General features: G+C 35.3%; 2 protein-coding genes across 9 annotated transcripts in view; one reads left to right on the top strand and one right to left on the bottom strand.

The window, feature by feature from the left end:
• MCPH1 (microcephalin 1) overlaps positions 1 to 26,601 on the top strand; it is a 128,730-nt gene that overhangs the window by 28,539 nt on the left and 73,590 nt on the right. For 6 of the 7 annotated variants that reach the window (XM_062626254.1, XM_062626253.1, XM_062626255.1 and 3 more), the window contains 3 exons: positions 13,194 to 13,231; positions 16,254 to 16,416; positions 21,708 to 21,785. In XM_062626254.1, coding sequence (XP_062482238.1) covers positions 13,194 to 13,231; positions 16,254 to 16,416; positions 21,708 to 21,785 — 279 coding nt within the window. Of the gene's footprint in view, positions 1 to 13,193; positions 13,232 to 16,253; positions 16,417 to 17,252; positions 18,725 to 21,707; positions 21,786 to 26,601 lie in introns of those variants that run through there. The other variant, XM_062626259.1, reaches the window with a different exon arrangement.
• The window catches only part of ANGPT2 (angiopoietin 2), a 39,762-nt gene continuing 37,555 nt past the window's right edge, over positions 24,395 to 26,601 (bottom strand). For both annotated transcript variants that reach the window (XM_062626262.1, XM_062626263.1), the window contains one exon: positions 24,395 to 26,377. In XM_062626262.1, the coding sequence (XP_062482246.1) occupies positions 26,217 to 26,377 (161 nt within the window). In that variant the 3' untranslated portion in view covers positions 24,395 to 26,216. The remainder of the gene's footprint in view (positions 26,378 to 26,601) is intronic.

The following is a 26,601-nucleotide window of genomic DNA, read 5'->3' as shown; positions in this document are numbered from 1 at the left end:
TCTGAATCTCATTTTCCTTGAAATGTTCTAGCAGTGTTCAAGGCCAGGTTGGATGGAGTCTTGGGTGACATAGGTTAGTGTGTGGTATCCCTGCGTACAGCAGAGGGTTGGAACTAGATGATCTTAAGGTCCTTTCCAACCCTAACTATTCTATGATTCTGTGTTTTGCGAATGACATTCAGAGACAATACATACAACCATGGAAACCAGCTTTCTGGCAACTTGTGGCGGTAGAGTCTGGGCCAACCTGACATTGTAAAGGAGGTTCATAAGCCAGCTCAAACTGTTTTTGTTGGAAAGCTAGTGAAGTATCCTGAAAAGATGTCTGTCCTTTCTAGGCAAGTTACCAAATGGGGTAGATTTTTTGTTAGCTTTATAATGGATCATCCCCAGTGGATGTTTCTGCAAGATAAAGTTTTATGCAATTTTTTTTTTCTACATTAAGGTAAAGCTAAATTTCTTAACTTAGTATTGAGCTCAGTTTGGATGCAAAAAAAAAAAAAGTGAGAGCATTGGGTAAGCACCGAAACAGTTTTAGGTGGTTTTGCCTTGTAAAAGTTTTGTCTAACTAAATATAAAACCAGTCAGGAAAATAGATAGCAGTTCTTTTTATCAGTAAGTAGCAAGTCATACAAATAAAATGAGCACTAAGAGATGTCTGAGATAATTAATTATATTAAATAAACTAGACAAGTGTTTCATTGGTAGCTATTGTTGGAGTTTCAAAGAGATTCAAAGAAATTTTGATCCTCTTTCATGTAAAAGTTTCAAGGCGGTGCAGTTCATAGGCTGTTCAACCTTTTAAACATTCTGAATGTGGGATATTAATCTCCATGGACCAATGATCAAGTCTGGATTAAAATTATTTTTTGGCTTTTTGCCTGCATCTTACTGCTTATTAGTTTTCTTAAATTGTTTTTTTTTTTCACTTTCATTTCCTAAGGATATGTGTATACATTATTTGTATAGCTAATAACTGTAAGCATTATGAAGAATATATAAATCAACTTAGTTCTAGTCATGTCCTATAGAAACATCATGAGATGGTCTGCTTTTTAGGCTAAAGTATCTGTCCAGAGCAGCTTAATTTCCTGCCGCAAAAAAATCTGACTAAGGCTGCTAAACATATCCACAAACTACACTCAAGTGGCTCTTCCTCAGGCTACCTGCAGAATTGGTGCTTGGAAGTTAATCCGATTTGTTGGTACTGATTCCTCTTTCTGTGTAATTGTGCTGCAAGAACTTTACAAAGTAGTGCTAATTTTGATTCGTTTCTCTTAAAAAAAGGTCCCAATGTAACTATTCCATACTGAAGGAAAACAAAAAACAATATGAAATTCTTTCTTATTGGTACCCTTTTTCAGACCTGGCCTTGCAGCTGAAGGCGGTTTCTTTGAATGGTTCTGCTCAGTATCTGCTTGGAAAGCATTCTCTGTGAGGTGTTTAACACTAGCAAAAGCTAAGTAGTAGCTGGAGAAAATTCCTATTCAGCATTTTGAGATTTCTTCTTTCTTCCACCTATACAATTTGACTCAAGTATCAGTAAAATAGCAGTACATACTTTCTTCCATGTCATGAATGTTGAAGGTTTTTAATAATTTTAAGGGTTTCTAGGTGCAGTTTCACTGTGCAAATTCATTTAGAGACAACATTGGGGTCTTTTTCATTGAAAAGTAAAAAGAACTAGACAGAAAGATTTTACATGATTTAACCAGACAGTCTGGCAACTAGACTGTTGCACTGAAAAGTTTTACTTTGTATTTTCTTCAAGCAATTGTCTTTTAATATATATTAAATGCTTATAAGTATGCCTATTTAAGATCTATTTTTCCATTGTATGTATGCGTACATACATGCGAAATGTATAAAGCCAATGTTGGAAATCCCTAGAAAATCCTTAGTGAAGCAATTTTAAGAGGATATTATTTCAAACAAAATTAGACTCTGAACTGTTGTAAGTAATTAAGTTGCAAAGCTTCTCTAGTACAACTCGTAATACATTCTTGAAGTTTTTAAAAAAACAGTGAAACATTATAAAAAAAACTTTATTAAACACTTTTCTTAATGGCTGCAGCTTAAACATTGCAACAGTTTGCTAATGCTAGACAATGTGAAAGTGGAGTTAAATTTGGAAACTTTAGTTTGTTTTCTTTGCTCAGAGTAAAAAGTGTATGAGAGTGTACTGTGAGGGTGGTGAGGCACTGGAGCAGGTTTCCTGAAGAAGTAGTACATGCTTCATCCCTGGCAGTATTCAAGGCCAGGTTGGACAGAGCCTTGGACAACACGATCTAGTGTGAGGCATTCTTGCCCATTGGCAGGGGGTTTGGAACCGGATGATCTTAAAGTCCTTTCCAACCATAATCATTCTATGAGATTCTAAGAGAGAATTATATATTATATCTTAAAACAAACAAACAAACAAACAAACAAACAAAAAAAAAAAAACTAGGAAAACAACAAAACCCACCTTTAAATTATAGTAATTGTAGATTATATGCAGTTTTGTATTCCACAGTTCCAGTATGAGGCTTCAGCTCATTGCTGGCGTTCTAGGAATCTGTTGTGTTATCTGTTAAATTTGTTACTTAGCTACAAGTCTCTTAATTTGAGAAGAGATGTAAATGGCAGGTTTTTTTTGTAGAGTAAGAGTTTGAAATCTAATACCTCTTTAAAAACGTTTTAGAGATTTTCTGAATGTAATTGCTAGACAATGTCTGAACTGAAACTTTTTAGAGTACTTTAGTTCTAGCTCATTCACTACAGTGAATGCAGGCCAGCAGGCATTTGGAGTCCACTGTGCGATGGTAGATATTAAAAAAAGCCATATAAAAATATATTTTGGGAATATAACCAGGTGTGTTAACATTGTTTACATCCATAGTTATTTTAACTTGTCATTTGTAGTTTCTTTAATGTAAATCAAGGTTTAGAGTCTGTATTTCTCTGCTGTGCTATTGTGTTATACATTTGTTTTCTTCAAAACGTCATGCAGATTGGGTTGAGTTTCTTGTATTTTGTTTTAGCTGAAGTTAAAATCAAGAATTACTTTATTCAGGTACTTCTAATATCACAATTTTTCATTGCAAGTACTCATTTTCTTTCCATCTATACTATTTGTATAGGCGTGCTTATTGTACTTTAAATGTTGAAGACTTCTAATCAGTTATCTAGAATTGTACTGTCAACAGAAGCCACAAAGAGCAGTTTATATGGGAGCTGCAGGTATGTTGAGGAAAGATAAGTAAGATTTTCAGGAATCTTTAATGGCTTCAGGAGCAAACTTTTTGGATTTTAAACCACACCACCACTCAAAAAAACCCAGGAGTTTTGGTGGTTAGGGAATATTCAAATGCAGCATGTAAAGATAGATAGGGATAATTAAAACCATATTTTCACAGAGAAGACAGTATGGGCTTAACTGAAATTCCTTCAGTTTTGTTTTTAAATGGATTCATTTTGGTTTGTTTTCCTGTAGCTCTTGGATTTGGGTGAAGTTGAAATTGTCAACACTGAACTTAGAGATTTTTGAAGGAAGAAATTTTTACAAAGAATCTAAGCTCATGCTGGGGAGCAGTTAGTTTGAAGCAGGCCATTGTTATATCCTGTGATCAAAATCCTTTTTGAAAATATTTTATTCATGGCAAAACAAATTTTAGTGTCCTGAAAAATCTGTAACTATAAAACATGAAGCATCTTGCCAGACATTCAGGAAAGTAACTTTATGCCTATATTTGGTATGTGTATTTGTATACTGTCAAAAATAGATTGTATCGGTTTAGGGGATAGCATCTGGTTGTTTTCCTTCCAATGTTTATTTAGTAGTTGCTTTGAATAAGTAGATATCTTAAACACTGATACTCAAAATATTATTTGAGCCACAAATGAATATTAAACTAGTGTGAATTCAACAAGCAGGCAAACTCATTCATAGCTAATAATAGAAACTGGAACTACCTACACATTTATGGTCTGGAGAAAATAGCTGATGTAATGGGGTTGGTGGACAAGTGGCCACTGAAAATTATTCAAATTGATTTCTTCTGGATATAGCAATGAGATGAGTGACTGAAGCTACAAATTACAAGAGTGTTTACATGTTACAATTGAGAAACAGTGTGTTGACCAGTGTCTGGTGGTGCGGTTTTATGCATTTCTGATTTGAACCTAGAATGTTTCTTATTTACAAGATGTCTTATTTTACATGAAGTAATCCTGAAAGTGTCTGACCAACTCTAGCTGATGACAACTGAATGATTTATTACTGTTTAACTGTAGTTATTTAGCTGGCTCAATATAAAGTTGAAGAAAAAAAGTTGCTGGTAAATAAGCTTTTAAGCAGACTACATTGTGGAACAAGTAACTTTGAAACTGTCAGTGATAAAAGGATCTAATGTTATACATTACTTGAGAAAATTTGTTTCCCTTATGTGTCTGAAATATGCCACTGAATGGGACATTGAAATCCAATAAGAAAGTTAATTTGTACTGGCAAGACACAGCTTGTATTATTGCTAGATCCAAAATATACCTGTGGTCATTTGTTCCAAATGTCCAGGTTTTATAGAATCATAGAATAGTTAGGATTGGAAAGGACCTTAAGATCATCAAGTTCCAACACCCCTGCCATGGACAGGGACACCTCACACCAAACCATGTCACTCAAGGCTTTGTCCAACCTGGCCTTGAACACTGCCAGGGATGGAGCATTCGCAACTTCCTTGGGCAACCCATTCGAGTGCCTCACCACCCTCACAGAAAAGAACTTTTTCCTTATATCTAAACTTCCCCTGTTTAAGTTTTAACCCATTACCCCTTGTCCTATCACTACAGTCCCTAAGGAAGAGTCCCTCCCCAGCATCCCTATAGGCCCCCTTCAGATACTGAAAGGCTGCTCTGAGGTCTCCATGCAGCCTTCTCTTCTCCAGGCTGAACAGCCCCAACTTTCTCAGCCTATCTTCATACAGGAGGTGCTCCAGTCCCCTGATCATCCTCATGGCCCTCCTCTGGACTTGTTCCAACAGTTTCATATCCTTTTTATGTTGAGGACACCAGAACTGTACACAATACCCCAAGTGAGGTCTCACGAGAGCAGAGCAGAGGGGCAGGATCACCTCCTTTAACCTGCTGGTCACGCTTGTTTTGACGCAGCCCAGGATTAGTTTTGTAGTAATACTAGCATTTGAGAACAAAATGTTATGTTGATAAGTAGTGTTCATTTCATATACATGGAATATGCAGATAAGGAGTTGATAAAATACATCTGTCTTTTGGTATATAGTTAAGCAATGGAAAAAAAAAATCCAAGAACTACAATACTGGCCCAATAGATTTAAAAAATATTGATTGCTGTAAGAGTGAAACTAAATGAGTATGAGCAAGGTTAATATGAAATGGCTAAAATTACTGAAAACAATTCTTAGTAAATATTTAAAAAGCAGACTGTCAAAATACTGCCTGTGACTTAGTACTTAACCAGTCATGCTCAAGCTGTTCAGAGGATAGCACCGTAAAGGATGCCTATGTATCCCACAGTTTGAGACAGTTTATGTCTTGCTGTCTGTCTAATCTTATGAATATTTTCACTCAACCTTTGTAAGATAGTTCTGATTCTGGACCTTCCAGCTAGTGAACTTGTACCCCATACTTCTCTCAGATCTTTTTGAGGGCTTCCAGAACAGAAGGCATACTCTTGGCATCTTCTGCTGCACCTTGCACTGCATTCTTTGGGTCATGTCCTAGTGCCAGAATTTTTATCACCATTTAGGGTTGCTACCACTTCTGCCATTAAAATCTCCTATAGATGAACGTAGTGCACTGATTCATGGCCTTGGATACTTAGAAATCATTCTCTTTATGATAGGTTTCATGCTAGCTGTTTTGGACCACCCACTGAAGCGCTATGGTCTATTACTTAAGTTTAGAAGTGTCTTTTCAAAATAGTACCTTTCTGTGACAAAAGGCACAGCCTCCTTTCACCTCAAGTTTAGGGTGTTTCGTCTCATCCCCGGGACACTTGCAGCTGCTGTTCACACTCTTGTATTGGTCTGTTTGGAACGCTGGAAACGTGTGGTGACTTTGGTGGTTGACTATGCATGTCACTTTGTGTCATCTTAGCAGACAGGGTAGTTAAGATCTAGAAATTGAATTCACCCAAGTTTTTATATAAAATTGGCACTAAATTTCTGTTCAGTCAACAGATTAGCATATTGGTTCTTTTTCAGAGCCTTGTTCAAGAAATAGTGGCTTAAGAACATGGAGAGTTTTGATTTTTGCCTTCATAGAATTAAGAAAAAACTTTCACTGTTTCTACCCTCCACCCCGCCCCTCCCTGAAGATTGGCAGGTATGGTGATTTTTGGTCTGGAGACTATTTATGAAGTCTTATGTGAAGTCAGAACACACTTTTTAGTATTAATTTTAGGTGGAGACTATTTATGAAGTCTTACGTAAAGTCAGAACGCGCTTTTTAGTATTACTTTTAGGCAAGTAGAAAATCACTCAAGAGCTATCATGGTGAACAGTAGATAGGGATAAGTACTAAGAATAAAATCCTAGAATCCCAAGGTATTTGAAGAACTTTGTTTAAAAGTCTATGGCATTCTTGGATTTGATGGTGGAAAAGAGGCTTAGGTGCAAGAAATGGATGCAACTCTTTCTGGTTCAGAGCCTGAGGGCATAAACATTGTGTAAGAAGTGACAGCACACAGTCTGTAATTGAGATACATATCTTCTGCAATGATGTATGTATAACTTAAATCTACTTCCTGATAAATCACAATTCCTTTCTAGTTTTGGGGTACAGTGTTAAATTTAATACTGAGGTCATAGCCATCATGCCAGAACACTAAACAACCCACTGCAGCTTGTTCATCATCATCATCACTGGTGTAAAACTGTGCTATGGGCATGGGCATCTTCCACTAGACCAGGTTGCTCAAAGTGCTATACAGCTCAGGCTTGAACGCTTTCAGCGGTGGGGCAGCCACAACTTCTCTGGGCAGCTTCTTCCAGTATCTCACCACCCTCATAGTGAAGGATTGCTTCCTAATACCTAATCTATATCTACCCTCTTTATATAAAGCCATTCCCCCTTGTCCTATCACTACATGCCCTTATAAAAAGTCCCTCTCCAGATTTTTTTTAGGTACTGGAAAGCTGGACAACCCCAGCTCTCTCAGCCTGTCTGCATAGAAGTGTGCCAGCACTCTTATCATCTTCATGGCCATCCTCTGGATATGCTCCAACAGGTCCTTCTCCCTCTTTATGCTGCGGGCTCCAGAGCTGGATGCAGTACTCCAGGTGGTGTCTCATAAATGCAGAGTAGCAGGGGAGAATCCCCTTCCTCGACCTGCTGGTCATGCCTCCTTTTGATGCAGTCCAGCATACAGTTGTATTTCTAGGCTGCAAGCACACATTGCTGAGTCATGTTAAGTTTCATCATCCTTCCTCATCCATATTCTTGTCAACAGAAGTTCTGGGAGTTCCTATGTCTGTGATTATAGGATTTCTCTTTTTTTTCTCATCTTTGTCAATGATGCCCAGACATCTGTCATATCTGATTTTCCTATCTTCTTATAGCCTTCTTTGTTTCTTCATCTTTCCCAATGTGTGTTGATTTAGTTAGGATGGGTGCATTTTTCACATCTTTCTAGGACCAGAACAGAGGTACTATATTTGGTTAGGAAATTATAGTCAAAGTTCGAGTTTGCAGCCAGAGGAAACTGGAAAAATATCAGTATCAAAGGCCTGATAAGAGGATAAAGGCCAGTCAGAAAGTAAATTACAGCTCTGAATAACTGCTGTTTAAAGCTACTAAAAAGTAATCATTTGTTACAATTACAATTATTTTCAGCTATGAAACACAATTACTCAAGTAGAATGAACTGATGTAGCGCAATTATATATTATTTCTAAAAACGGACTTAAAGTTTTGGATCCTCATTACAACCTTCCTAGATAAAAGCAGAGTGAAATTAACCTGATTCTTTAATATTGTCATGCTACACATGGTTCTGGGGTTTTGGCTTATGTACTAGTAGTGCTGAAAATTGTTACTTCCGAAATACAGCTGTAAAGATCAAAAGCAAGTATATGAGTTCTGAACCAATTTTAGAACCATCTGATGGGCCTACAACAGCCAGAGAATGAAAGGACTGGAAGAGTACAAAACAGATAGCATAATAATCTTGTACCCTTGCTTACACTTTATTTGCATTTGCATGCACTGCTTCCCCCTGCCTCCTTCCCACCCCAAAAAAATGTCCTTTATCCCTGACGTATTGGCCAGACCACATAGTATAATTATCTTGTTGAGTCCTGAAGGTGAAGGTCTTTTTCTACTCCATCATAGCACATTTCTACACTGAAGCTTATTTCAGAGATCTTTATTCAACTCTAAGGTATATAAGGCATATAGCACTTGGACTAAATAATATACAGTTCAAAAGTGGTATTTATTGGTTGAAATACTTTCTTGAAAAATATCTGAGGCCTGAGTTCTTGACCCAAAGACAAAATGTGATCTAGTATACATAGTCTGGAATGTAACCAGTCACAAATGTAAAACTGTTCCTATGAAGTCAATTCTTAGTATGAATGCACTTTATTCTTGAGAAATGGCCTGAAAAATGTATTTTATGGTCACATTTTAATTCATTTGTCACTTATGAAAAAGAACTTATGACACTCTTAAGGAAACAAAATTTGAGTTCACTTTCTTGAAAAGCAGGTTGTACATGCCAGGACTTTTATTGTCTTTCACCTCCAAGAAACACCTGCTAAAACTTAGAAGAAAGAAAGAATATTTTTTGAGGTTGAATGACTTTTTTGTGGTGAAGGCCGGTTAACATACAGGAAGTATCACATTGTCTTTGAAGTACTGTCTTTACAAGTACTTTTTCCTTTGATCTACTGAAATGCATGTTTCACTTTTCAGATGACTTAGAAAAATCTTGTTGTTGGCGAACTCTAAAGAAATACTTAGTGCAACTGTGCTCCTAAGAAATATATAAAGGAAAGCAGAAGCAAAAGATATAAAGGAAAGGTGAAGCATGTCATTTTTAACAGCCTGTATTCCAGATCTAAAAAATATTTCAGAAAGAAGTGTTTTCTGATTTAGAGCACAGATATGCAACTCTTCAGGATTTTGAGATTACTGATAAATAAAAGGACAAGTTACCTTAATGCTACCTTTTCCAGTGTTTTATAAATAGTAACAACCCTGCTAAAGACATGCATTCGAACTCATAATGATGCTCACCAGATGTATTTTTGCTGGCCAGAAAAGTAAATGCTAACTCAAAATTTTTTTCTTGCAATAAAGTCAACATGTAAAATAAAACAGACACAAAGAGCACTGAAGAAAAATTGCATAGCAAAGGGGTAAAGCAATTAAAATGTACAACTGAAAATCAAAAAAAAAGTTCTCTGCCTGGTGACTGTAATTAAAGAGGACTGCTTGTCTTACTGAAGCTATAAAATAAAATATTGTCTGCTTAGCAAATAACTTTTAACTTGCAAAAATATGCAGTTCTGAATGCAGATGAAATAATAATTTGGAAGAAATGTAATTTATTCAAATTTCTACCTTTTGTATGCATCTTTCCACGTTCCTGTGTCTTTGAATCACTTTGGAGTGCACTGACAGAAAATTTCCCCAGAATACCCACTGTACCATCTTCTATGCTATGTTTTGTAGCATAAAAGCTACAGTTCAAAAGCTGACTGCAGGGTAATATCAGGACAGACTGCAGGTTTCCCATTTTGTATGCATCTAGTATTTTCACTTTCCTCTAGATAAGGTATAAAGGAACTGTTAACATTTCTGCTCTGAAACTGAAGAAGCAGCTGCAGGATCTCATGCTGCTCTGGCCCTTGGTTATTTGTAGTGCTTTTTTTTTTTTTTTTTTAACCCAAGTTTGGCAAAAGTAGTGGTCTGATTAGTAATATTTCCATGACATTTTATTTTAAAAATTGTGAGGAATGGTTTTTTTCTGCACATTCTGAACTGGCACATCAGAATCTGGCTTTGGAGCTAGTACTGTACAAGGACCCCAAGAACCTAGTGCAATTCTTTTGTGTGGATTTAACTCTACACATCTAGCCAAAGAGTGTCACTCTGATGGCGGTGAGGCTTGGCTTCAAATACTGAAAGAGTACATCATGACCATGCTGAAGCATACATACATGACATAAGTGAGGTTTTATGCCCAGAAAGATTGAACAAAGAAGACTAAAACCTTGCTTTTCATACATGTGCCTTTCCCATGCTGCCACTTCCCAGGTTCCTTTAATGTCCAGGAGTTTGTGCAAATCCAACAACATGTATTAAGACAGTATGAGGCATGGCCTCATGATTGTATAATGTGGTCCCATTTCCAATTTCAATCGTATGACCAAACCTGTGCAGTAGGGTGCTGTCGTGGTTTAAACCCAGTCAGGTAATTCGTTCGCTCACTTCCCCCCCTTTCTTGCCCTCCCCCTGCTCTCGGAGGGACGGAGAGGAGAATCGAAAAGAATGCAACTCCCACGGGTTGAGATAAGAACAGTTTAGTAACTAAGGTATAACACAAATCACTACTGCTACCACCAATGATAATAATGATAAAGGAAATAACAAGGGAAGAGAATACATCATCTCACCACCAGCCGACCGATAACTCGCCCCCCCCCAGCCCGACCAAGCTCCGACCGATACCTCCTCCAACCCTGCAGTCTCCCCAGCCCTTCCGGCTAACTCCCAGTTACCTCCTGGGCATGACGTGCTGTGGTATGGAATACCTCTTTGGTCAGTTTGGGTCAGGTGTCCTGTCTCTGCTTCCTCCTGGCTCCCCCTCCTCCCTGACAGAGCATGAGGCTCACAAAGTCCTTGGCCAAACCAAAACATCCTTGTTATCAGCTCTGTTCCCGAGCTGAAAGTCAAAACACTGCACTACACCAGCTACCAAGGAGGAGAAAAATGACTGCTACTGCTGAACCCAGGACAGGTGCCTAATACTGCAGTCCTTCTGACACAACAACCCTTACTCAGTGTCTTATTGGATGTCTTTTTGAATGTATATACTCAAATTTTGAGTTTATATTAGTATTTAATATTAAAGTTATGATAGGTGTATTTATATTGTTGCTTTTTTATTATTTTTGCTCAAACTCTTTATGTATAAAATTCAGATGTGGAATTGAAGCTGTGAGTTTATTTGAACTTCCAAGAGCAGTTATATGTGGCTGCTTATTTGGAGTTGGAAGTAATGCATTTGAAAGTCTCTTGGCTAAGATTACAACAAATTTTGATTAGTGCATATTATCTTCTCTTCAACTGTCAGGCTAGCAGTAGGCTAAGGCATCATCAGTAAGTACTGTTGGCAACAAGTCAGAATTTGGAAACAACATTTCCAAAAATACTGTGAAGAATTTCTCTCAAAGAAATATATCAATATAAAAGTTTCATCCTTTCTTCATTGGAAGTTTCATTCCATGTTATTGTTTTTTACATTTTTACATTATATATATTTTCCCTTCTGAATTGTTGTATAGCTTACATAATGTTGTCTGAGTGTATGTTTATCAAAAATTTAAAAAATTGAGTATGCTACATTATGTTGCTTCTGAAGATTTAAGTAGTATCTGCTGTTTATGTTTTTCAAATATGCCTAACCAGAGAATGAAATAACCATGCGTATGTTGAAAAGACTACTACTTATGTTATCTTTAATATCTAACTTATCAATGCATAAATTGTTTTATGCATACAAAGGTTGTTCATATAATGAACATTCAGGGTGCCCGCTATGAGTCTACAGTCTATTAGTCTAATAGTCTACAGAGGTAATTCCAAGGAACTCCCTTTTTAAATGTGATAAATTACTTAACCACTTAATGGAGAACAGCTCTGTACTGGTGAGAGAGGGTGGATGGAGTTGCATCAGAATATGCATTTTCTTCTGTGATTCATTACTGGGTAAAATGAGTTGCCCTCAAGTCTTTTTTGGTCTGTGCTACCAGCTGTAATCCAAAATATTTTTGTGGTCTCAGCTCAGTATATTACTCAAAGGAAACTGAATTTTAGCAGAGATTTTGGAAGCTTACCACTTGTGATTGTGGTAATATATAGGAGGGGGTGCAGAAATGGGAATGATTATTTCTTATGGAGCAGTAGTTATCTAGAGAAATAATTTGAAATTTATATATTGATTTTGAAAATTAGGAGACATTCTTTGAAATATTTTTATAAAAGTCAGTTGATCTGCTTTTTCTGCAAAATTAAAATGTGTATGTACTGGTGCATGGTTATGTAGCTACAAGTAATTCTTAGCTCAGATTTTCAAAACCCCTTTTTACATGTATTTTTTTGACGACCACGTTCAGTGACATCTTTCTCTGATACTGCTAAAATTCGTTCTGTCCTACCTTTATGCATGCTGGAGGCTTTTCTTGTCATTTCTAATGAACAAAGGATACTTCTTTCTCTTCTTACTTCTTTAATATTAATTCTTAGAAAGCTTATTTGAAGTCTGGGGCAAACACTCCTACTTTGCACATGAGCTATAGAGGGTATTGCAGGAGAGGGAAGGGGTCATTTTTAAGGTGTCTCAGAATTACTGGTTTAAGGACTGTTACTCACTAAGACAAGATTTAAGAGTGGAAGAATGTTTACTTAAAAACCTGGACTTAAAATACTGAAGTTGTGCCAAAAAAAAACCCAAAACTATCAAAATAAAATTATAATTTGCAACAGATATACTCTTGTTTCTGCAGCATCTCAGCCAGTTTCTGCCTTTTGGAAGAAACTGGAAGAATTTTAGATTACAAGTTTCCTTTGTTCAAGGTAAGCTGCCTTTTTCCTTTCCACCTAGTCTAAACGAAAAGGCCAAGAACAAATAACATCCTAAATAACATTTCTATGGCATCGCAGACTGGAAATTCTTTTTCTTTTTACTAATGAAAACTTAATGTTCCTGTCTTCTGATATATTGGATGTTGTAATACCAGATGTGATGAAGGGGTTTGTTTCCTTCTCTGTCCTCAAAGTTCAATATTTCTAGTATAAGTGTTAATTAGCACAGCTCCTTCCTGAGGTGATACTGTAATTATGAAGTAGCTTAATCCTTTTAATGGAACAGTTTCTAATTTAAGGCTTTTTTCAAAGGGGAAAACTACGGATTTTTGATGTTTTGTTGTCTCTTTCTCTGTCTCTAGCCAGCAAGGACACTAGTTATGACAAGTATGTCTCCTGAGTAAGTATTAAACATTTTGACTCTTTAGTCAGCACACCATTTAAACTTGATGTTGATTATCTTTTTTATGCCTATACAAAATAAGATTTGTTTTTCGGGCTGTGTGTTAAAATATTTTATTTTATTCTGTAGTCTAGCTAGAAACATGTACATACATGTATATGTCACTGATATTTATACTGTACATATATGTTTGTGTTGCTATGGTGCAGACTGAAGTAGTTGTCCCTTAGGTGAGCTCCACAGGGCTTCAGAGCAATAAAACTAAAAGCAGGTTCTTAATTTTTCTGAAGGAATTGTTTTATGTAGTAAAGAGTTCAGACTTTCAGCCCAAGACTTAGCTTTTCTGCCACGAATTTTAATTATTTCTGTTTAAAAAGTCATAATCCGAAACATTAGTTTAAAACGTTTTCTTTCATACAAATAGTTGCTGAATAAATATCAGTTGTAGGCTTTTTAGCCACTTAGTTTCAAAACATTAGAAGCAGCTGCCACTGCATATTTTGGGGGAGAGTTAATAATTTTCTGGCATGCTCTTATCATTCTCTTAAAAGTCTTACAGAGAAAAGAACATCCAACAAAAACACAATTCCATATTTTATACTACACTTGCTTACAGTTTTTCAAATTCTTTTTCAAAACTCAAGATATTTCTACTACCCACAGATCTGGTTTGGGTCTGAAATAATTGCATTTTGACAGTTACATAGATGTAAGTGATCAGAAACAGCACTTAGTGACTATCCTTTTAGAAGTTCTTTGTAAATGGTTGTCAATAGTTGTTAACGAATATACTAATATATGTCAAAAATTTAACATGGAATTAATACTTTTCCTGTATTTAATGTGACTGAATGCTAGTAACACCAAGACTATAAAATGCACTTTGCAAGGCATGTAATATGAGGTTGCTGTGGGGGAGGTAAAGATAATAGTCCAGTTCAGAGTAGTGGAAAACAGAGGCTGTGATCTTCCTAAAAGAAGAAATCGTGGCAGAGCCAGGGAAAAAGTTCTTTTGTTGAAAGAGGTCATTAATATATTATTTCTTTTATGTTGCTTGTATGTTGATTTTTCCCACTATCCAATTACTATTTTATCAAATAAAAATGCCTGGTGATAACAGTTGCTTTTCTTCAGAACTTCTTCGTCAGGATTGTGCTTTTGGCTGTCTACAATTGTAGGCATTCATCAACTTGTAAATAGGTGAAGGGAAAAGGACTGCTTCTGAAGGAACTGCAGAATAGAAAATAGTCTTCCAAAATACAACCCAAGGGCCAAAAGCCAGTTCTGCTACCCAGTAGCTACAGCCTCAAAAGTAGTTCATTACAATTTAAATTTTAAGATGCATGATTTTTGTGGTTTCATGGCATAGGGTTTTGAGATCATATTAAATGCTGCTCACTGATTTACAGCTAGCAACTACCTGTTTTTCGGAATCACAAATTCAGAGAAATTTTGCTATAAATTTGCATCCGTCAGGTTTTGCAGCTAAAGGAAGTATGAACTGGTAAGTTTTCACTGCAATTTGTAAGATATCTTAGATTCAATTCTTGTACTACAGGTCTTTTTCCTCTCATTGTAAGGAATTTTGTGTAGACACAGGAAAAGAACTAAGAGAAGGTCCAGGTATAGCATGGAAATACATCTCCTGAGTATGCAGTTTAAGCAGGGCCATGAGTTGCAGTGTTGCAAAAAGACACGCTTGCAAGGCTATGTCAAATTAAAGCTCATAAAATGAGAATAGTAAATATTCTAGGAACATTCAAAGCAATATCACCAAGGCCAGAATTCACGCTGAAATGAGGGTCAGTGTTTTCATTTTTTTGTTGTCTCTACATAAAATACCGTCTTTTGATTTGAGTGTGAAGTTAATTTGATACACTGTTTTTACTATTCATTTATTTGTTTGAAACATCTTTAAAATAGATTGCTGGATTCTTTGTAAGGATTTTTTTTTTTTCCAGTTTTATTGTGGTTCTGCTAAGTAGTGTTCGTTTTAGCTGGGGTATTTTGGGAATTTTAACTGAGTTACTTTCTGTGGAGGGAAAAGTAGTGAGAATGAAGTAACCCCAGGGAATTCTGGAGGTGCTCTGAGTACACCACATTATGTCAGTGATTAAATTGCTTTGCCCGAGAAGATCACCACTGTCATAGATGTGACTTCAATGCTGTCCTTAGTTGTTATATCTTGTATAGCATGCTGTGGACATTTCCAAGTCAGACGGCAGGAGCAGAAAAGGCATTGGAACTGGGCTTTCAATTATAGATTTTTAATGATCATTTATAATCGTGAGTTATAAAAGTAATTATCAATAAGAACAGTAAATTGTTCTTATGTAGCAGCTTTTCTCTCGTTATACCAAGATCTCACTCTTTTCACAATGATATATTTATGGTCTTCAGTGTAGCTGTGTAGAGAATTCAAGTTAGAATTCCAGTTATAGGTGGCCATTCTGGATTTTATATTTCATTTTATATATTTATTTATAATTGCATTTAAAGATAAGTGATTTCTGAATTGAAACATTGGCTCAGATGTATGGCTAGAACTTTGGGACTTTAAATTTAGACAGCATTTTCCTCAGATGCTGAAAATCTGGTGTTTCCTAATGAAAACTTCTTAGGAGTGCTGTGTCTAAATGTTTACATTTCCTGGTAATACTTTTTTGATAGTACTATAAAAGTAACCAAGAATGAGTCTCTGTTGTACTAGGCATTGTACACAATATGTTAGATAATTCCAGACTCAAAAGCTTCTATTTAAACAGACAAGATAGATGTGGGGGACAGAAAAGCTTTGATGTGCAAGCAGATATGATTGTGTCATGACATAAAAGGGTCTGCTTAGACTCTGGGAAGGCTAATGAATTTACGGCTAGCAAGTGGGTAGAAGCTCAGTAAGAAAAGGATAAGAAATGATTAGTGAGAAAATAAATGAAGTGAGTTTGAGTTGTGTTGTGTGTATATACTTTATAATCCTGCATATCCATACAACATTGTATGTTTTTTTCCCTTCTTTTAGGAAGCAAAATACAGTAATTCAAGTGGTGAATAAACTTGGAGACTTTTTGTTCTCAGATGACGTGTGTGAATCAACAAGTCATGTAGTTACAGGGAGTCCTCGTCGTACCTTGAATGTTATGCTGGGAATTGCTCGTGGGTGTTGGATTGTTTCTTATGAATGGGTAAGAAAATTTTTCTTTTAATTTCATTGCTCAGTAAATTAAACTTATTTTGCATAGCTAAAATATCAAGCATATAGCTAAGTTTGTGTCCATGCTACATACAATGGCACAATGTTCGGATATTCAGACTTACCTAGAGTTAGTTCAGTAAGAGGAAATTTCTCTCTGCGAAGCTCTGTTACTGTGACAGTCTTTCAGTACTTAGTATTACCAAAGTATTCCTGTATTGTGCCTGGCATGTATTTTAGAAATGCCTGAACTCTTATCTCATGGATAGGAAACTCATGTCACATGCACTTTTTTTTCTGACAAATTAAACACTAAACAAATAATTTCTTCTCAATGTTAGATATCTAAGTTCAAATTATTCAATTTGAAAATCTTTATATATATTATTTAATTATCTGTTGTGCTCTGAAATAATCATTGTGTTCAGCACTGGTAAAAATGACGGGGAATTGTTAGATATTTTGCTGCATAGTAGGGAAACTGAAAAATAAAAAAAGATAATAAGGAAAGCTATTTGTAGATGAGCAGTTTGGAGACTTTGTAATTTAAAGAAATGGTTCCCAGACCACCAAATCAAATAATCACTGTATATCCTCAAAATTTCTTGCAGACTACCACGTAAAGTTACCAGACTGTCACTGTAAAGACAAGATAATCATGAATTTCTGTACTGGGTCCAGCTGTGATTGAGTTAATTTTCTTCATCTTACCCTGTATATGTGTGGGTTTAGACTAGTGACCAAAATGATGATGCTAACCCACCAGTATTTTAGCTGTTGTTCAGCAGTACATACACAGCATCAAGGTGTTCTCTGTTTTTCCATCAGCCACCCCTTTGAGAAGGCTGGGGGTACACAGGAAGTTGGGAGGGGACTCACCTGGGACAGCCGACCCCAGCTGACCGAAGAGATTTTTCCATGCCATCTGACATCATGCCTAGCTATAAAACTGGGAGGGGTTTTTCCAAAGCAGCCGTAGCTCATAGGCTGGATGGGCTTCAAGCTGCTGGTGGGAATGATAACTTTTACATCGCTTGGATTTTTTACTTCTTTTTTTCCTTCCCCTTCAATTATTAACTATCTTAATCTTAACCCAAAGTTGTTTGGGTTTGGGTTTTTTTTTCTTACTTTTGCCCATCCGATTCTCCCTATTCTGCTGGGGTGAGGAGTAGTGACAGAGTGCAAGTCTTACCTGTCAGTCCAGGGTTAAGCCACAATTGCCCACTGTTATAATAGTGATTAGCCATTCAATCTGATATTGCAGATGACAGTTTTTCATCTTTCCTTATCTTTTCAGAGCTATAAAACTTACCTGTTGGAATGTATATGGAAATAGCTCTTCATCTTACACATCTTATACTTTAAATTTGTTTCCTTTTTCTTATAAATACTTTAAAAATTAGCTGGTGAGATGAAAAAGAACTGCTGCATTTTTGTTTTCAGGATGTCTGGCACTTACCAGTATGAAGTATGTCCTTCATGGTATACATGTAGTTATCTGAAGAAGTATACTTTGGGGTTTTCAAAAGTTTTTGGTGATTAATTTCCCTTGGAATAAAGGAGTTTGCATCTTTGGTCACCTTAACAATTGAGTAATGTGCCTTTGTAGCAAAAAACCCAATAGCATCCTCAGTTGCATTAAGAGGAACATACTTCAGCAGGGCGTTTGGACAGTCTCTACAGGTGCGTTACAACCTCAACTACTCTATGTGTCTATGAATTAAACATGTTGAAATATCTGTCCCACACTTAGGTTTGTATGGAGTTTTAAGTAACAACATATTTGCTCAAAGTTATTTTCTTATTACAGGGTAGTCAAACATAAAATCTGTATATATCCTTGGGAAAAAGCATCTAATAACTACTAAAATAGCTAAAGATGTAGGTAACTACCACAAAAATACAGTAAGATAGTTTTCTATCTTTGTATATAAGGCATTATTCGGAAATTCGTATTCAGGTAGTTGATGTCTGGTAATTTCATTGCCCATTTTATGCACTGCACTTCTGTGAACCAATCCACAGTGAAAATATCAACACATGCTCTTCATAGTCCCATTGACTAGTAGCAATGCCAATTTTTTTCCTGATGTCTTAAGGTCTACCTCTTAGAATCATCACAGGGTTATCTACAGTCCACATATAATACCAAAAGTTAAATGGAATTGTTCCGAGGATCAATTTGCACCTGTAAATATTACTGGATCAAATGGCGAAGCTATCTTCACCCATTTCATTGAATTGCTATTTGACAAAGTTCTGAAGTTACTAGGAGAACCACATGAGAAGGAACTAGAGGAAAAAAATCAGAAATCAGTTTTCCAAATCACAAGTGGTTCAATTTTACAGTATTTGCTTATCTGTAAATATTGGGTTTGGGTGGTTTTTATTTAGAACTGTGATTACATCTTTCACTGAGACTGGATAAAACTTTGTGCATACATGTCCAATCCCTCAAGTAATTAAGTCATTTATTTCACTCAAAGAAAATATTGCTTTGAACTTTTCAAATATTATTTCTTAATCTGGTTAGATCTATGCATTTTATCCTGTAAGAGCATTATTGCCTTATTTCTAATTGTGTCACTGGCACAATTTTGCCATCTTTTTACCCAAATTCCTTAACCAAATACTTTAAAGAAAAGAATGTGGAAGTGTTACTTAACCATTGTGATGAATCCTGTAGAAAATTAGTCATGAGAATTTAAATTAAGCAAAATATTCTTTTATTAATGCTACAATACTGAATACTTTAAATGCCTTTCTGTGTGGTAGTCAGTCCTACCATAAGTACTTTCATTGGTAAAATTCTTCGAACTAGATAATTAAAGTAATCCAAACAATCCATCAGTCTGGAGAAATCTGTAGTACCTCTTAATCAAGGTATTAATTTTGAGCAGTGTTGATTGTATTGTGGAAGATGTTTGTCAACATTTTAAGAAGCTGAAATATTATTTATCTTTTCATTTGTAACTTGGAGAGATAATTTATACTGCAATGTTTCTTTCTTCCTCTGAGAAAAAATTAAAATTATATTTTCAGAGATGGATGTTGGAGGAATATCAAATTTACTGTAAAACATTTAATCTTCATAGCACTCCATTTCCATATTTTAAGATCAGTTATTCAAGTAAAAATACCGTATGATCATTCAGTGTTCTAGCTGGATGGGTAAGAGGCCTTAAATAAAGGCTAGTCAAACTGTGTTTTCTGACCCTTGAGAACTTTATATTTGACAAATTTTCCTGTATGGTGTGAATAAAAGTACATAGCTGATAGGGATATGGGAAGGAGAGGTCTACACCAAGGCTAGCCTTACAGCTGTATAACCCACAGGACACTTGTTGGAGATCCGTGCCATGAAGGTTGATAGCTACTGAATTAGATAAAATCATGCATACTTGAGTATGAAGTAACAGAAGGTTGATCTCTAGAGCCCCAAGCCAAAGGAAAACGTACTTTAAGGTTGTAAAAATCCCACAGAGAAAATTATGCTTTTCCTACTCTTCTCTTCCCTCCTTATTTTCTGCTTTTTTGGGTCCTCCATGACCAAGACTACGTTCTACTAGAATCTGACGCTTTCTTAATATTGCAATGTTATGAGCTGTATTTTATTAACTTATGATACACCTATATCCAACTTGATCCATACTGTGCCACTTTATCATTATATTTTAAGCTAAATCTCTTGTAACTGCACATTTGAAAACTTCTAGATAGCATTCTTCTCAATATGAACACTTTTATATTCAGAAGTATTTTCTTAGTCCTTTTCCACATTCTAAGGAATAAGAAGATACTGAAGCCTTAGCAAAAATAAGTAGTTTTCTCAAGAGTAATATTGCAAATCATAACTTTGATTTGTCCTACATGAACCTGAAGCATTTTTTTAGTGTTGCTATGAAAATATACTGGTTGAAAATTTGTCTCTGCCAAAGTGAGAAGCAAAATTTCAGTGACTTAGAATGGAGAACTCTTGTCTATACGTTCATGGAAACTGAATGTTCTAGTGAGTGATGACCTAATTATTTACTGTAGGACCTGCTCATGAACTCTGTATCTAATTTTCTTTTCATGTAGGAAAGTATATATGATGCCTTTGAACTCAGTTCCAAAACCATGATAGACAAGCATTAATTCATCTTTTGTTAAGATAAACAAAATAAGTTTCTAAACAAAATTCTGTAAATTATTATAAAAGGATTGATAGAAGTTGTTACCATTAGATTGGCCTGGAAAATTAAATGGGATTACTTAATCATAACTAATCTTTTGGGTTTATGTTTTAATTTGTTAGGGTTGTTTGCAAGTTACTCTTGCTACAAACATCATTTTGTTACTATAAGGACACGATGTGCGCAGCATGGTACATCTGTTCCTGCTCAGGATTATTTACAAAGAAATTATTTCCATGGAGCATGTTTCTAAGAATTGTGTTAGAAGTTACAATTTTCTTGGTTCAGTAAAGTTGATTTATGCTGTGATTAAAAGGCAAATGGCTTGGATAACACAATTCTTTTATTTGCAATATATACAGCTATAAGTATATATAATGCTTTTCTTGACTTATATTTAAGCATGCCAAATGGCAACTACAGGAAAGATGTTGCAAAGCTCAAGTGTCTGTAAGAGGAGAAAGTTGTAGAATTGTGTGACAGTGGACAAATTTGGCAAGGAACTTACCAGTCTTTTACCTGCACGAGAAGCTTTACAGCTTAACTCACACTGATGAAGCCAATGAGGAAAATTAACTCCTCTTCCATCAGTGTGTGCTTCAGAATTTAGACAGTCTAGAAACTAGTAACAAAATGCCCTTTATATGACTCAAGGGCAAAGCCACGGTAGGTACTTTAGTCTTCTTCCATTTTCCCATAAAGACAACATTTCTACCACTTGAAGTGTGGTAGAAGCCACTCTTTGTGTGGTTTTTAATATAGTCTACCAAGTGCAACTTAGAATGATAAATTGTTTTGAAGAATGGTTTAGAAAATCAACCCTAGAAAAATGCTGGATGGACTAGTTTTGGGAAAAATTATTATTAAAAATAATAATAGGATTTTAAAATTTAATGTACCTATACATAGAAGTAGGACTTTAATATTTTAATGGTTTCAGTTGTAAAATGGGCATCTTTCTGATTGCTTGATTTTTCAACAAATCATTTGGTTCAGGTAAATGAAATATCAAACTATTGCAACAGCACTGTTACTTTTAAATACACTGTCAAAGAGTTTGCTGTTTTAGAAATTAGAAGATGTCTACTTACTGCATAATTTTTTTTAGGTTCTGTGGTCTTTGGAATTGGGCCATTGGATCTCAGAGGAACCATATGAGCTTTCATCCAGCTTTCCTGCAGCTCCTGTAAGTTTAATGGTCCTTTAAGCTTGTGAACTTTTTTTTGTATATCTGGAAAAAGATTAGCCATCTAAACAGGCTTTGTGAACAAGAAGGCCTATTATAAAAAAGGTAATTTTTTTAAGGCAAATACTGTAAGGAGTTTGTTTCTCCTCCGTCCACTACTTTTTGAAGTGTGTACAAAAACTTTGGTAGGCATGGAAAATGCAAAAAATTGATCTACCAATTAATTGATTTACCAGTTAATATCTGAATAAGTAGGTTCTTATTTTAGTATAAATGTCCTTTAATTTATTTGTGGTATATTTTATTTATATCTGTGCTTCTATATAAACTGGAGAGGCATGTTATCACCTTACAGAGATTATTCATGTCATGGACTCAGTATTTTCAGTTCAGAAATGACTTCGGCAATGCAAAATAACTGGGCTTCTAACACTACTGTGCACGTAAAATGAAGCATTTTTCCTGCCTTTAGTGATCATTCTCAAGTACTGAATTGTCAGCCAGTACAAAAGTATGTATGTGCAGACCCAAGTGTATCTGCACTCCATGTGCTGTACTTGATTAAATGGTAATTTTATTTTGGTTATAAGCCAACTAAAATTCTAGCAGACTACTAGTCAATCACTCCAATAGTTTTGCCAAAAAAGGTTTCACAATTTCTCTTCTATTATAGCAGCAGCTGAATATTTTATCATCTGCTACTTGTTTCTTGAAGTTTTATATGGGCTTTGAAGAAAGAACATTTGAACTTTTACTATATTTGACTGTATTTTACTATAATTGTATTGACTGTTAAGAACTTATTTTTCTTTCTAAATCTGTTATTTATGCAAATTCACATGTTTGAGATGAACACATTATTTCATGATTTTAAGTTGTATGTTCTGAAAGTGTAGGGAAACTATAAATTATTCTGAAGTAAGTCCAAAGGAATTAATTCTAATGTAGCATTTTTTGTAAGAAGAGAAAATAGATTTTTTAATACATCAAATGCATTAAGAATGTGAAAAATAAATGAGCATGTTCTTTCCCCCCCTTTTCTGTAATCGTATAGAAAAAGAACACAATACTTGACGCTGAGTTTTCTGTTTCCTCTCAGACTACCTTGTTAATAACCAAGTATACTATCAGTAACAGTGTACACAGCATTCTTTGGAAGTGATTCCTGCTGGGGTTGTTTCTTTTTATTACAGTTTTTATTCATAAAGCAGAAGTAAGGAGGGCTCGGCAGATGGTGAGAAGATAAAATTGAGGGAGGTTATGGTTATGCTGAGAACCTAAATTGCTTCTGTTTGCAGTGTGCTCCTCTTCCAGGGGAACAAAGTCTGTGTCGAAGGTGTTATTTCCATCACCTTTCTAATCATCCCCTTCTTGAGTCATTCTGGTTTCTTACTCTAACATATGTCTTATTTTTAAAGATACAATTATTTGAGCATGGATGGTGTTCATGTTCCATTTCTGTTTTCTATTCTCCTATTGTTTATAAGTATTTTTCTGCTTCCTAAGAAGTAATATATGAAAATGGAAGTGCATACTGTTTGTTTACAGGAAGGAATTAGAGGAAAGGGTTATCTTGTGGTTGTGTTTTAATGGCTTGTACCAAGTCCAAAGCAGTTGCAGGCTTCTTTCTCCTATTACTGCATTCATTCTGAAGAGTCCCCACTTTGCTTTGTTGTTTGCAGCTTAGGCCATGCAATATCATTTGGATAAAATATCATTTTAAATTATGTTCACTCTAAAATATTACATCTGTTACATTTAGTCTTGATAAATTACTCTATTTTCCCCCCCAAAAATGAAAATGTCTTATTAAACAATTGATCAATTCAGTGTCTACATCAGTATCTTCAATAACCTTCCCAAAATAGTTATCAAAAGGCCTTAACCTTTGCAAAGGCTTTTTCCCAGCAAATTGAAACTAGCTATTCTTGTCATACCATGTTTTCTTACTAAAATAATGAAGGGTAATGTCAACCAGTTTTAGCACTATTTTCCTTTGCCAGGTTGAGCATTCATACCATGCCAGATTCCGTCATGTGTTTGTTTTGTTTGGTTTACATTATTGGGCTGGATATGCTTAATATCTCAAACACTGGAAGTATTTTGTTGCCTGATTAAATGCAGTAAAGCAGAAAATGCAGTAATCTAGACTCAGCATTTCTATGAAATTTCATAAACATCAAATATTTTAGATTGCAAGGGTCCTATGAAGATTGTCTAGTTCAGTGTTTTGCTTCAAGAGATTTTTCCAGTCCACCCTCATAGTAGTAAATTGATAAATTAAAAAGAAAAAGAAAATCCAATTTCCCCAATTCCAAATTGTTTTTGCTGTTTGTTGTTCCATTGCAGTGCACCTCTAAGAAGGGTCTGGCTCTGTCTTCTCTGTGTCCTTGATCAGGCAGCTGTATACAGTAGTAAAGTTTCCTCTTCTCTTTTCCAAGCTGTAAACCACCAAGTCTCTTGGCCTGTCTTGGTGTGTTGTGTTTCGTCATATGTCTAGCTCCTTTACTAGCTTGGTGGCAATCTGCTAGATTTGGTCTTTCAGTTATGTCTTAGGGATTCATGAAAGTAATTTTGTAACAGTTTTTGTTGTTTCATTTTTGGGGTGGTTTTGTTTTTTGTTTTTTTTTGGGGGGGGGTAGTTTGGGATCCATATATCCTTACAAGTTTGCTAGGAGAAACAATAAAATATTAATTTTAAATACATTGAGATTATTTTATGCAACTCTTCATATGATGACTGTTAATTTACATTTTGTTAGGCTTATTTAAAATCAGATCATGAAGTCATATTAGAAGTTATTGCTACCCTTCAGCAATGCTGACACATATATTGCGTGAAGCAGAACGGTGGTAGTGTGAGTGGTGGATTGCTCTGACAGCAGCTTTAATGACTATCAGTATAAAATGAAGAGTTTTCTTCCATCTTTCCCAAAATCATTTACTGCTTTTAAGATACAATGCCTTTTGTTAAGTAAGCCTCCAGAAATCTTGTGTCTAGGGGTCTTGTTTTGGTGTGATTCAGTGTGACTATTCTATGATTCTGTGATGTGGTTCTAAACTTATAACTAATTCAGTCACCTGCTGAAATCAAAATTTATCGAAATATTATTATAAGGCAAAGACTAAGCATGAGAATTAAAACCTACTTTGGGAAAAATCTCCACAAAATTAGGGAAATATAAAGAAATATCTTCTGAACTGCAATGTACAGTACACAATTATAAAGCATGTTGTAATAGTAAAAAAAAAAAAAAAAAAGTGAAAAAACACCCAGTAGAGTAATTTATTCACATTGTGGTATACATTGAGGGCCTACCTATGGAGAATTCTTAGGGAGAAGTCCTAACATTACTGAAAAAAAAACAACAGTATGACCTTAGATAAATTTCAGGGTGGGTTTTTCCCTGTTTTAGAAATGTAGTAATTTGTTTCTTAAGTCATGAGCATAAATTTAATTGTATCAAATAACATGCATATGTTTTTCAGTTAGGTTATTATTACAAAATGTATAGATGTACTACAGCACCAGGTGATAACTGATTGTCATACACAGTTGGACATCTGGTGTTAATGCCATTGTATTGGTTTATAAAATACTGATAAGTTATTTTACAGTTAAATGACAAAGGAAGGAAAAAAGTGCAATCTTCATAATAATGTAAAGGGTATGCATAAGATGCTGTAATTTGCAGGGATTTTTGCAGCTAGCTAAGATAGTGACTGTAATAAGTACAAATTGAAAAAAAATAGTGATTTTTGTACACAGTATTTCCCAAGAATAAATGCAAAGGAATTAAATGCTACTTTTCCTCTGTTAAATAAAGTAATACAGGCAGGCTATTGGAAAGAGCCCTGAATAAGTATAAGAAGTTCTTTAGGAGGCTATGGGGAGAAAGAATGTATTCTTTAAGTACAGTATTCAGCTAATTACAGGACAGTGGGGTTTTTATGTACATAAAAGGCAAACATGACACAGAGAGATAAATAGTTCTAGATCTAGTTAAGTGTTTTATATTAGAGTAATGTTTAAAGTTCAGTGATGAGCCAAAACGCATATTTCTAAAACTATTTTAGGTATTTTTCACAGTTCCAGTTATTTACTAACAAACACATACATAACATAAATGACCAGTAAAACAGTGTCCTTAAGTTGTCTGATGGTTTCTTGGATGTTCTTTTTATTCAGTTGTTTGGCCAAATCACTGTTATATCAGATTGACACTTTAGACTTTGTGTCTGGTTGAATAATATGAGCTTTAGCTGATCAAGGCTATTGCAATTCAGGAATTGTACTGAACCGATCCCTTCAGAACACTTGCATGTTTTCTGTACTTGAAAATGAGACAAGTTGCAGATGTGTGTTTATATGCTTGGAAAATGAAGTCTTTGAAGGCTATACAATACATAATTCACATAATACAAAAACATTTAGAAATCTGCTGGTCGAATCATCATAGTTGTGGCTTTGAGAGAGTATCCCGAGCCTTTCCAGTAGTACCATTTGATACCATTGAATTTGTTGTTGTTCTGTCGTAATGGATAATACATTCCATTGAGGTTAGAAGGTCCGCATGCATCAAACCACCACCCTGCGAGGTAGAAAACAAATTAAAACATCAGGAGAGGTAATTTTCAAAGCAGTACATAAGGACACTTTGTTGTCCTGAAATGAGAAAGAAATCTAAATGCAGTTTTTTCGTTCTTATGATTTGGAAGTGTCAATATAAAATATTGCCTCAAACTCAGAAATGTATTTATGTACTGATGACATATTCTTGAAGCTTATGTAATAGACTAGTTTAAAATTGAGAAG

Source organism: Pezoporus occidentalis, unplaced genomic scaffold, assembly GCF_034315485.1.
Source record: "Pezoporus occidentalis ecotype Australia unplaced genomic scaffold, CSIRO_AGI_Poc_V1 ctg29, whole genome shotgun sequence".
Taxonomy (NCBI): Eukaryota; Metazoa; Chordata; class Aves; order Psittaciformes; family Psittacidae; genus Pezoporus; species Pezoporus occidentalis.
This window is presented reverse-complemented; position numbering and strand designations above follow the sequence as displayed.